This window comes from Elgaria multicarinata, chromosome 18, assembly GCF_023053635.1.
Source record: "Elgaria multicarinata webbii isolate HBS135686 ecotype San Diego chromosome 18, rElgMul1.1.pri, whole genome shotgun sequence".
Classification (NCBI taxonomy): Eukaryota; Metazoa; Chordata; class Lepidosauria; order Squamata; family Anguidae; genus Elgaria; species Elgaria multicarinata.
Genome location: NC_086188.1, coordinates 15,547,852 through 15,561,003, shown reverse-complemented (window position 1 = coordinate 15,561,003; position 13,152 = coordinate 15,547,852). Strand labels below are relative to the sequence as shown.

The window sequence follows — 13,152 nt, the reverse complement described above, 5'->3', positions numbered from 1 at the left end:
GAAGCCCCTGCTAAAGGAGGCAAGGTGAGTGGCTATAAGAGAGAAGGCCTTTTCAGTGGTGGCACCCTGTTTCTCAGATGCCTTCCCCAGCAATACTAAAAACGAGAAGGAAAGGAAAGGAACCTCTTGTGCAAGCACTGAGTCATTACTGACTCTTGGAGGGACGCCAGCTTTCGCTGACATTTTCTTGGCAGGCCTTATAGCGGGGTGGTTTGCCGTTGCCTTCCCCGGCCGTTATTACCGGGGAAGAATCTTGGAATTGTTGTAGGTCACAAGCTGAATAGGAGCCAACAGTGTGATGTGGCTGCAAAAAAAGCAAATGCTATTTTGGGCTGCATTAATAGAAGTATAACTTCCAAATCATGTGAGGTACTGGTTCCTCTCTATTCGGCCTTGGTTAGGCCTCATCTTGAGTATTGCATCCAGTTCTGAGCACCATACTTCAAGAAGGATGCAGACAAGGTGGAGCGTGTTTAGAGGAGGGCAACCAGGATGATCAGGGGTGTAGAAACAAAGCCCTGTGATCAGAGACTGAAAGAACTGGGCATGTTTAGTCTGGAGAAGAGAAGATTGAGGGGAGACAAGATAGAATACTTCAAATACTTAAAAGGTTATCACACAGAGGAGGGCCAGGATCTCGTCTTGATCCTCCCAGAGTGCAGGACACGGAATGACAGGCTCAAGTTACAGGAAGCCAGATTCCGGCTGGACATCAGGAAAAACGTCCTGACTGTTATAAGAGTACGACAATGGAACCAGTTACCTAGGGAGGTTGTGGGCTCTCCCACACTAGAGGCCTTCAAGAGGCAGCTGGACAACCATCTGTCAGGGATGCTTTAGGGTGGATTCCTGCACTGAGTGGGGGGTTGGACTTGATGGCCTTACAGGCCCCTTCCAGCTCTACTATTCTATGATTCTATGAAACGCTCACCTGAGGCCTACACGGTGGTCTTTCCAGCGCCAGGTTTCTCTCCCCATCACAAGGTCTATTTGTTCAAGCTTGGTCCTTCACCGCCAGGCCTAAGTTGTTACAGGAGACCCCAAAAGAGGACGGGATGAGGGGGAACCCCTGTGATCTGATACTGCCTTTTCTAATTGGTGGATATTGCCCATTGCCCATTCTATTCTGCTGCATATTGCACGGGGAAAGGGCGAACAAGCAATTTTCACGGCTGCCCAGATCCTCCGCACCCCACCTTAAAGCTTGCCTTTCCTCCAGTGAACCCAAGGCGGTATACCTCCTCCTCCTCCTCCCTTTTATCTTCACAACAACAACCCTGTGAGGTAGGTTGGGCTGAGAGTTTGTGACTGGCCCAAAGTCACCCAGTGGGTTTCCATGGCCGAGTGGGGACTAGAACCCAGATCTCCCAACTCCCAGTCCAACACTTTAGCCACCACACCACACTGGCTACAGTTTTAGGTAGGCTTGTTGAAAGATACTTGGGGGAGGGATTGAGAATAAAAAATGCTTGTTCATCTCTGCTCCACTGCCTTGCGCGTTAGCAAGAAAAACAAAACCAGCAACAACACTTCTGCACCCCCCAGTCTCGAATAAAGCACTTCTGGATGAATTTGCTCACAGCTTTGCAGCACTGGCCCACGAAGCGGAGACCCCCCACGACCTCCGAAGCATCCCATTAGCAATGCATCCCCTTCGGTCCGAAGCGCCCCGGCTTCCCCCATCCCAGCCTCAGCCTGGGCTGAAAATTTCCCTTCTGTCAGTTTAATTCCTTGATCGATGGGGAAGAGCAGGAAACGCGGCCCCGCGCAGCTGGCCTCCCAAGTTACCCCTGGCAGGAGATCGCCGGCCCTGCTGGTGACGGCTGAGTGAAATGTTTGTGGAGCGCACAGAACACAAGTCAATAGCAATTTAGCTGGATTGGGAGCAAGTACCTCCTCTGCACGAATCGCCAGTCCCGAGAGGGGAGAAGTGTGCGCAGGTCTATTACTGACTCGCTCAGAAATATTTCCAAAACAACCCTCTAAGAAGGTGGGGGGGGGGGAGAGAAAGGGAGCGGAGCGTCTCGAAAGCTGACGATTGCAATGCAAGGGCCGCTTCGAACCGAAATGTCTCGCAAGCAGCAACCCGGCACGGAAAGTGAGAGTTGGCCAGCCGAGGAGGCTGCGGTTACGCTGTTCGAATGCAGCACCAGCAACCGCAGTTCAGGGCGTTGAAGAGGCCTTACTCAGGAGGTCCTGGAGTTGGCAGTTCTTAGGCTTGGAAGCCCTGCAGGGGCTTTGGTGCCATGAAATCGGGAAAGGGTGTCCGAGAGGCCATCTGGTCCGATTCTTCTGTTGACAAGGAAGGCCCTTCCGTTTTCCTGTCCTGCTTATGCCTGCTTCCAACTTGCTCCACGATAGAGGCCCGCTCACATCATCCAGAGGATAAAGCGGCCCCGTTTCAAAAAAATAATAAAAAGGGATGTTTGAGAGCTGTAAAAGCTGCAGAAAAAGGTGGCTAAAACCCACCTGGTATCTGGAGAAGCTGGTATGTAGAGCCCAAAAAGAGAGAAGCATCTCCAGGGAACGGCAACAAGAGATATTTGGTCTCTGCAGAGGCCACCAGTGAGGGAGGAAGCAGCAGCCAGGCACCTCTCCACCGTGCCTGGGTCCAGCTCCAGCTGAGAGCCCCCTCCCTCCTGCTACCAAGTGTCTCTGCAGAGGCCACCAGTGAGGGAGGAGGCAGCAGCCAGGCACCTCTCCACCGTGCCTGGGTTCAGCTCCAGCTGAGAGCCCCCTCCCTCCTGCTGTCACCTGTAACTGCTGAACTTTGCAACTAAGATTGTAGTGCCTGAATTTGCTTTCCTTTCCCCCCTCCTCCTCCCTCCCAATCCCCTTTCCTTTTGTGTCGTGTCTTTTAGATTGTAAGCCTGTGGGCAGGGACTGTCAAGAAATACTTTTGTAAGCCGCCGTGAGAGCCTTTTTTGGCTGAATGGCGGCATAAAAATCCTTAAATAAAATAAATAAATAAATAAATAAATAAAATATTTGGGTATCGGAATTTCTGCAGTCGATTTTAGACCCCCCCCCCCCCCGAACAAGGCCTTAAAGCAGCAAAGAGGCTGAAATGCGTTGGGCTTTCCACGAATAAGACCTTTGCACCCAGAGACTTTTCTCTCCTTTTTTTTGGGGGGGGGGGTCTATTTGGGCCTCTTTTGTAGAAAAGGAACAAAACTAGCAACGAACGAGGGATGCACTCAAGACTGATGCAATTCTGCACAGGGGGGAGGAAGCAGACGGGGCGGGGTTTCTCCCTTTCTCCCAAGGCTAGAAAACCCAAACGGGGGTGGGGTGGGTCAATCCCATGAAGCGGATCGGTGGGAGATTCAAGACGGACAAAAGGAAGGACTTCTGCTCGGCGCGTCCCGTTGAACTACGGGACGCGCTAGCACAAAACGTGGTGGTGCCGGCCAACTTCGACGGATTCCAAAGGGGATTAGGCAAATGGATGGAGGATAAAGCGATCTCAAGGACTACTTGTCGTGGTGGTGATGGGCAGCAGGCCTCTGAACAGCAGCTGCTGGAGAACCACAGTGGGAGAGGGAAGTTACCTTCATGCCCAACTTGTCGGCTGCCTGGATGAATCCAGTTAGTCACTGTGGAAACGGGGGGTAGTAGCCAACGCTAGTCCTTCTTACAGTAGATCCATTGAACGCATGGGTCTTAAGTTAGACTAACATCGGGGGATAACCCATTGGATACAGCCCAGGGGTTTAGAGTCCCCAACTTGCAGGCAGAATCCAGCCTGCTGGGCTCTCCAGTCCAACTCACAGAGCCCCTTTGGGTTTCTCCAGGGGGCAGGACTAGGGGTGTCCACTGCTGGGAAATCCGGCCCTTTGGGGGCTTGCTTTGGCGAGCCGAGCTGAGTGGTTTCCCTGAGTTCTGGGGAACTTTTAACACATTTTGTCTGGGGGGGGGGGGGCTGGGGGGGCTGGGCTGTAATTTGCACCAATAGAAATTGTTGCAAATTACAGCCACAAATTGTGCAAATGTGCATGATTTGTGCAAATGTGCATGATCTGTGCAAATTACGGTCATGAATTGGCCGTGATTTGCGCAAATGCCTTTTTTTTTTTTTTTACACAAAACATACATAAAAATAAATGATTTATGGAAAGTCAGCCAGCTATCAGAAGACGGAATGGGGTCCGGGCTGCTGAGCTGATGAAAACTCTTTCAGTTCCATCCACTAACTGGATTCATCCAGCATCCCTCAGTAGGTATGGCCTCCAAGCTCCGCCCTCTGCAGGTATCCCCACTGTCACCTCCGATCTGAGACCCCCTGTGTGCAGATCTGTAACGGTCCACCTGGTTGTATGTCTGGGTCCCCAAGACATACAGGACCAGGACGCCTCTCCTTGGGGGCTGAAGCAAATTCTCCAGGCAGGGTCACGATGCCTCCTGAAGCGAGACCGACTAAATCCCTGTGTTTTCAAGTTTATATAGATTTTTGAGACATGCTGCCCTGGGAAGTTAAGGAGCTGCCTTTAGAGACCCAAACTTTCCCAAGTAAAAGGAAGAAGAGTCAGGTTAAGGGATGAGGAAATGCACAACACCCTTATCACAGATATGGAGCTATAGCGGCCTGGCACTCATTGGCGAGGTGACGAGAAAAGGTCAGAAAGCTTTGCTATGGAAGAGGCCTACTTCGGCTACCTGAAGCCTTCTAAAAGTGGCTCACTACATTTGACTATACTAACTTCTATCCCTGCATTACATGATATCGGATATAGATATATATCCGCACACTGAACAGACCTGTGAGAACTAAGCCTCTTTGCCATTTCTGCCAATCATAACCACGACACATTCTCCCTCCCATTGGGAAGAGGAGAGGCACTTAGAGGAATCCCTGCTATTATCTTCAACCTCAGAGCAGAGATATCCGCGAGGATGCAGAATGGCCACTACTCCCAGTGTCGGAAGAATTGCCTTCTCCCAGCTCGGGGGTGAGGCATTCATCTCGGTCGGCCTGGCCCACTGCAGCCCTGTACTCGATGGAACTTTCCTTCTGCACCCTGAACTAGATGGAATTCGTGGCGCTCAGGGGCAGTTTGAACCTAAGAAGTGCCCTGATGCTGGATCAGACCAAAGGTCCATCTAGTCCAGCACTCTGCTCACACAGTGGCCAACCAGCCATCGGCCAGGGATGAACAAGCAGGACATGGTGCAACAGCACCCTCCCTCTGTCTTCATGTCCTGCTTGTGGGATTCCCACGGGCACCTCGTTGGCTACTGCAGGAAAACAGGACTAGAGAGGCCTCCGGTATCATCCAGAATAGCCCTTCTTACATTCTTATACTCCCACACACTGCAGATGCAGGGCCGGCCCTACCATTAGGCAAGGTGAAGCAGTAGCTTCAGGCGACAGATACTGGGAGGTGGCAGCAAGGTGCGTTGGGAGGAGACGGCTGTTTCCTCACAGCCTTCCCATTTATTTATTTATTGCATTTCTATACCGTCCAATAGCTGAAGCTCTCTATGTCCCTTAAGCTAGCCTGCTGCCTTCAGCTTCAACGGAGGATGCTGTTGCATCCCCACTGTTGAAGAAATGGTTCTAATCGGCTTTTGTACATGAAACGGGAGGGCGGGGGTCCATCTTGCTATTCGCCTCGGGCAGCAAAAGGTCTTGGCCCGGCCCGACCTGGATGTGTCTGCTGCCTGGTTGGCCGTGGGGAAGAGCTGTGGTTCGGGAGCATTCTGGTTTCGAGCTGTTTACTCCGGAAAAAAATAATTTCCAACCTCGAGCTGAGTGGGCCTGCCCCTTTCGCTCACGACAGCCGGCCTTCGGGGACGATGGCAGGTTGCCGGGCTGCAGAGGTCGCGGCCGAGCGCAACGTTCCAAGGTGAACGGATAAGTACACTGACCCTCCGTGCGGAGCGGCCCACCATCAACAAAGGAAGGGGTGTGGGGTGGAAAAGCAAGGCTGAGCGTGTAGCCAAATACAAAACCCATTTCCTCCTAGCTGCGAGAACAGCAAACAAAGATTTTGTAGCGCAGATACCTCCGGCACTATTATGCGCCATCCAATGAATTCCCAGGCACCGCAGCCGGGAAATCGGGCTGAAAGCCTCTCTCTCCTGTGGGCCTGCTGTTTGAAATGCCCTCTGGATGAATAGCACACAGCCAGCGGCTCGCTCGCTCCACGACTCGGCTTTTCTCTCCGTTTCCGTCCCTCCCAAATAACTATATATCCCTGGAAGAATGTCCTCTTTGCTTGCTTGACGTGGGGAGGGGAGACACACTGAAAATCAAACATAGTCCAGGCTTTGCAGGGGTGGGAAAAAAGGCAGAGAACTGAGATACCTACAGTTGAGTCTTTGCAAATAAAATGGGGGGGGGGGGAACCCTCAGTGGAAAGGTGAGACGTCTCTCCTGTTTCTAGTCTTCTGCATTTAAAACTACCCAGTCTAAGAGAAAAGCGTTTATCTCACTGCGGTCCGTGGGTTCGGATGACCCGCCAACCCACGGTTCAACAACAACCCACACTCAGCCACTGAGCATGGGTTAGCGTGTTATGTGAGCCCAGCCAATGTGCCCAACTCTGACAGCTGGTAAATTTGCTTGAAGGCTTCCCTGAATCACACTACAGGTATCCCAGCATGTGGGAAGCCAAGTCCGTTCGCTAGTAGATGGTAAAACCGAACCTGAGCTAAACATTACTCTGGATCTCCCTACTTTGTCTATCTGAGATCACAATTATTAACTAGGCCTCTCCTTGATCCTGTGGGGTTTTTTCAAGCGTGAAGTGATTAGGCCTCCGATGGCTAGACCACCACACCGAAGGCTCTTCTCCCGGTGGGCTCACTTTAACTCTTTTCCTAGAGGTACATGATGAGAGGGGGTGATTGGACCAAAGAAAGCCCATTGATCTAAGTCTTATTCCCTGCGGTAGGCGGCGGACGGAGAAGCCTACGCTAAAGTTTGCCAACCAGTACATTTGCTCTTGTCAATGCTTGTCGATAGTTGCAGGGAGCAGCAGTTTCTGTCTCTGGCCATGTCAATGCAGAGGTTCTGATCCAAAGGCAATAAACGTACAGCTCCCCGGAAGCTTCTCCTCTCCTTCCACGAGGAACACCACGTCCCTGTTGCAAGCCCAGAGAGACAGGCTCAACGGGCAGCAGCTTACCAAAGTTAACTAGTAGGGATGCGAGAATCACTGAGGCTGAAGCTCCTCAAGACCTTCTGAGGTTTCTTTCTTTCTTGAATTACTTTTGTTATTACACCTCGAAGATTGGTTTGCCTCATTTCTGTCCCCTGGCTGACTATTGGCTACCAGGCCAGGTTTAATGTTCTTGTGTACAAAGCCCTAAACAACTTGGGACCAGGATACCTGAGAGAGCACCTGCTCCCCTAACAACCTGCCCGGTCACTGAGGTCATCGAGGGCCTGCTCCTGGTGGTCCCACATAGATCCATCCTCCAATTGGAGTCCACCAGGGGAAGAGCCTTCAGCGTGGTGGCCCCCCTATCTATGGAATTCCCAGCCTTTGGAGGTCAGGCAGGCGCCAACGCTGTGTTGCTCCCAGTGCCTCCTGAAAACACAGGTGTTTCAGAAAGCTTTTCTTGAACAACTTGAGTTTTATCAGAACTCCGTTTTCATCAGAACTCTGTTCTTTTAAAAATAGTATAACTATTATTTTAATATGGCGTTTTTACTCTTTTATTTTGTCTGTTGTTTATCGATCTGAAATCTTTTGGATGAGGAGCAGTATATAAATATTGAAAATAAATCCAGTCCCAAGTGCAAACTTTTCTTTTTGGGTTGTTCGGATAAGAAGAGTGTGCATTTGGGTACTCTTTTCTTCTTTTTTCTTTTTAAAAAGGGGATGTCCAAATGCATGTTTCCCCCTTGAATCAAGTGTAAAACTATGGTTTTGTCCCTCAATGTGAGCGTTTTAGAGTGCACATTTTTCTAAGGAATGCACTTTTCGAACATGGTTGCAAGCTGAGAAGTACACTAGTTTTGCCTAGAAAAGCTTGTGCTTGGGGTTGTGAACAAGGCAGACAAAATTCCCGTACACCCCTAGTAGTTACATGGGATTGTGTGTGCACAGAGGTCTCAAAGGCCAGGAAGGAAAAGGTGGGGGTGCGTAACATTGGATGACATGACCGGTCCATTTCTCCCTTTATCCTCCTTTATTCCAAGCTAAACAATCCCAGCTGTTGTAGCCTTCCTTCATAGGGGAGATGCTCCAGCCCCTTGATCATTTTAGGTGTCCTTTTCTAGCTCTACTTTTTGCATAGAAAAAAGTAGAGTCATAGAATCATAGAATAGCAGAGTTGGAAGGTGCCTACAAGGCCATCGAGTCCAACCCCCTGCTCAATGCAGGAATCCACCCTAAAGCATCCCTGACAGATGGTTGTCCAGCTGCCCCTTGAATGCCTCTAGTGTGGGAGAGCCCACAACCTCCCTAGGTAACTGATTCTACCGTCGCACTGCTCTAACAGTCAGGAAGTTTTTCCTGATGTCCAGCCGGAATTTGGCTTCCTTTAACTTGAGCCTGTTATTCCGTGTCCTGCACTCTGGGAGGATCGAGAAGAGATCCTGGCCCTCCTCTGTGTGACAACCTTTCAAGTATTTGAAGAGTGGTTTGGCCTTCCCGTCCTATAAGGTGAACACTGTGGACTCCCCAATGTTCACCTCTGAAACCTCGAGTGACCCCCAGGAACATACGTTACATCACCCCCCCAACCCCCCCCCCCACGTTGCCAGTTACACCACCCCATGGGCGATTGCTGGCACATGCGCTACAATACCGTGGAAATGTTCTGCTGTCTTCCGCCGCAGGGCCTCCACCGTCTCTTCTGGCTCCGCCCATTCCAAGACCAGCCTCCTGCCGTACAAATGGGTACTGTGGCACAGGGCACTGAAGGCTCTCTGCGGAAAGAGGAATGCCAATGAAGTCTCCAGGCTCGTTGGAAAATAACGTGCTGCTCCTCCAGCCATCTCTTCTGTCCCCAAACACAGAGATCAAGCGAGGGCCATGGGCAGGTCGTACCTCCTGCCACCCAGGAAGAACATCATTGCATGGGTGGGGATCCACCTGACCTTTATATTAGCCAGAAAAAGAGGAGCTGCATAAAGCTTGCCAGAGGTTGGATCAATTCCTGGAGGAGAAAGCTGTCAATGGCTACTAGCCCTGATGGCTATGTGCTACCTCCATTATTCGAGGCAGTTGCTGGCGAACACGGGTGGGAGGGTGCTGTTGCACCGTGTCCTGCTTTGTTGGTCCCTGGTTGACAGCTGGTTGGCCACTGTGTGAACAGAGTGCTGGACTAGATGGACCCTTGGTCTGATCCAGCAGGGCTCTTATGTTCTTCACTGACAATTCCCTAGGACTGTTGACTCTGGCCTTCCCCATCAGCCGGTGAGTCCCAGGTGTCTCCCAGGATAAACATCACAGCAAAGGGAGGCCCCATATAGGTACAGAGAGCCTGTTTTTGCTCTTCCCTACCAGAAAGAATGCCTGTAAGGACTTTAACACTAAGAACTGGTGCCTAAGTTTTGCTGCTTCTTCTTTTTCCTCTTCCCTCCCAATCCCCTTTCCTCTTGTGTCGTGTCTTTTTAGATGGTACGCCTGAGAACAGGCGCTGTCCCGTCATGAATCTTTGTAAGTCGCTCTGGGAGATTCTTAAAGCTGAAGAGCAAGGTGAAAACGTAACATATAAGGAAAGGAAGGAATAATAACCAGATCCCCTCCATGAGTCAAATTTCACTAGAAGGGAATCTCTTGATGCAAGACCAGACACATTTGGGCTTCCTTGTTAAGGCGTCGCAGGCCAGCCTGAAGAGACAAGGCTCATTTTCGAAGGCACGTCTTCCTTCAAGGAGGCCTTTGCGGAAACATGGATGCAGGTAAATTGGGGAGAGAGTGTCTGTGTGTGTGTGAGAGAGAGAGCACGTGCTCTAGCTACGAATAGAAGGAGAAGGGTTATGCAAATGAAAAAGGAAGGAAGAAAGACAGACAGAAAGGAAGGAAGGGCCAAATGTGTATTCTCTGCTGTTATTTGACAGATCCCACAAGTTTCTCCCCCACCGCTATCCGCCCCCATGACCCTAATGGAATCAATCCCCTCCTTCACGGAAAAGAACTGTGTGTGTTTGGATTCCTTGAACCCTTGCAGCTTGTTTTTATTTGCTGGCGTGGCGGCTGTTGTGTTGGCGGTGATGTGTTATTTGTGTTGTTGTTTTTTTAAATGCTTATTTTCACACGGAATGTTCTCCAATTAGCAGAGCAACGTGTTGGCTTAAACAAACCCTGTGGGTGGGATTGGGGAGGGGAGGAGGGGGCATGCGTGTGTGTGTGTGTGTGTGGAAGGAGAAGAGGAGGAGGCAGCGGCAGGGAGCCGCGTGAGCTGTTGACGTTGGCAGAAGCAGCCTTTCCAGCCCCGGCGAGCGACGGCGGCTCTAATTGTAGGCTCTCATTTGCTAATTTGTACTTTTTAATTTCGCACTTCCCGGCAGGGCGGGAGGGAGAGAACGGAGGATGTGTGAGGATGGGTTGCCCGCTCTCTCCCCCCCCCCCCGGTCTGTAGGAGCCTGAGCCGGAACAGCTGGGTGCCGGCAGATTCTTGTGGTCTCCCTCAGGCAGGGTGTCATGTCAGATGCAAAAGCTACTGGCTTCCATTCATCCTTTTCTACCAGCTTTCCCTGACCTGGGAGGGGGACGAGATGACGATTTCCAGATGTGTCGGACCGCCACTCCCATAATTCCTAGCCAGCATGGCTAGGAATTATGGGAGTGGCGGTCCGACACATCTGGAAGCCGGACGGCCATGCTGGCTAGGAATTATGGGTGTTGCAGTCCAACACATCTGGAGCTCCACCCCCCCCCCACGGGTCAGGGAAAGCTGTAATTTATAACCTCAGCTCTGTCTGGATCTCCTGCAACCAGTCAATTTCGACAATTCTGGGCTGGAAGAATCGAGGGGAAGGACTCCGTATTAGGGGGCATTCTATGTTCTCCCTGCTGTCTACGTCGAAGCTGCATGAACTGTGACAGACTGCAGGTCCAGACAGCCTAGTTTTACCCAGTTCTGGGTGTCAGGCTGGATCCTTTCCTGAGAGATCATTAAAACAAACAGCAGCAAGAACAATCAATGGCTACTAGTCCTGATGGCTATGTGCTACTTCCAGTATCAGAAGCAGTGTGTCTATGTACACCAGTTGCTGGGCAACATGGGTGGGAGAGTGCTGTTGCACCTTGTTGGTCCCTGGCCGATGGCTGGTTGGCCACTGTGCCAACAGAGCGCTGGACTAGATAGACCCTTGGTCTGATCCAGCATCAGGGCTCTTCTGATGTTCTTAACTTGTAACTACCAGGGATTCAACGTGAGACCCTCTGCCCGCAAAACATGCGTTCTGCGATGGCGCTGGGGTCCCTCATGTAAACTTTGTGATCCACTGTTAACTTGGTGATTTATCTCTCTCTAGTAGGGTATTCCACTCCCCCCCACTCTATTTCTCAATTCCCCCCCAAGTGACTTTTAATATTAGTATTTAATAACTGAGCATGCTCACTGCACTAAGGTTTTTTTTTGGGGGGGGAGGGGTGGATGTGCGGGCTCCTTACGGTTGTTTGAAAAAGGTTTTGTACTTCTGCAAATCTAAAATCCCCCCCCCCCCACGAGTATGTCAATATTTCCCCTTTTGTCTTTAAGCGGCCCTATTTTCCATTCCATTTCTGTCGGCTCTCACCACCTGAGTTCACTATTAGAGGGAATGATAGCGACACGGAACCTTTATATATGAGCTGCTCGGAGGGAGAGGGGATTCACTTCCCTTATTCGTTTACTTGGTAACCACATTACACCAGTTTTAAAATCTCTTCACTGGCTGCCAATTAGTTTCCGGGCGAAGTAGAAAGTGTTGGTTATCACCTTTAAAGCCCTACATGGTTTGGGTCCAGGCTACCTGTGGGATCGCCTTCACCTGTACAATCCGCCCCGCACACTCAGGTCTTCTGGGAAGAATTTACTCCCGTCAGCCAAAACTAGGCTGACAGGTATTACCCAGAGGACCTTCTCTTCTGCTGCTCCCAGACTGTGGAATGGCCTGCCGGTGGAGATTCGTCAACTTAACAGTCTTTTAGCATTTAAAGGACTGTTGTTTTAGACTTTGAATGGTCTTAATTTTTGCGAACCGCCCAGAGAGCTCCAGCTATTGGGCGGTATAGAAATGCAATAAATCAATAAATAAAATAAGAAAGCTATAAAGACTGATCTCTTCTGGCAGACCTATCTGGTGGAATTTTAGAATGTTTTTAGTATAATTTTAGTATGTTTTTTAGGAAGTTTTAACAATGTATACAATGTTTTTAATCAATATTTTATGTATTTTATACTTACTGTTGTTCTCCGCCTCGATCAGGATGGAGAGGCGGGTAAGAATTATTATTATTATTATTATTATTATTATTATTATTATTATTATTATTATTATTTTACTCTCACACAAACACACACAACACAATAAACAAATAAGTAAGGGCTTCCCGCAACTAATATGCAACGGATATGTGTAGCTATCACTCCTTCTAATAGCGAACTCAGGCGGTGAGTGCCAACGGAAATAGAGTGGAAAACAGTGTGTGTGTTGCTGTATGTACATGGGAGCACAATAAATATATGCCCAACAGCCAAACTGTAAATTCGAGGTATGTTCATGCCTTTGGCTTATTTCATTGGCCCTGTTTTCCAACTCCATTTCTGTCGGTGTGTTCCATGATAGCTGCATGGAACCTTTATATAGCAGTTGCTGGTGTATCAGTTCCCTTTCCTAAAATTTTATACACACACACACACACGGGCGTGTATATGTGTGTGTTTTTCGGTATGTGCAGGCTGCTCTATGTACACATTCAAACCATGTAATGCGTGAAGCAGCCCTAAACGTGGGCGGATGATAAACACTCAAGGATAAAAGTTGTATTATGTTGTTTGCAGGGATGTGCTAGTCTGTTATGTACGAGGGTGGGGAAAAGTTATTGTGTTTAAATAAAGGGGATATGTGGTATTGTGGTAGGTGAATTGCATGTTGGGAGTTGCAGGAGAGGCATGGAGGAGAGCTGAGAGGAAAAGGAAGTAAAGGGGTGGAGTCAGGAAGATTATTTATTTATTTATTTATTTATTTTATTTATTTATTACATT

At 49.7% G+C, this 13,152-nt stretch overlaps 1 protein-coding gene across 1 annotated transcript in view; it reads right to left on the bottom strand.

Annotated features, from left to right (window-relative positions):
• The window catches only part of RBM19 (RNA binding motif protein 19), a 114,197-nt gene that overhangs the window by 24,338 nt on the left and 76,707 nt on the right, over positions 1-13,152 (bottom strand). The window contains exon 23 of the mRNA XM_063143893.1: positions 8,761-8,881. Coding sequence (XP_062999963.1) covers positions 8,761-8,881 — 121 coding nt within the window. The remainder of the gene's footprint in view (positions 1-8,760; positions 8,882-13,152) is intronic.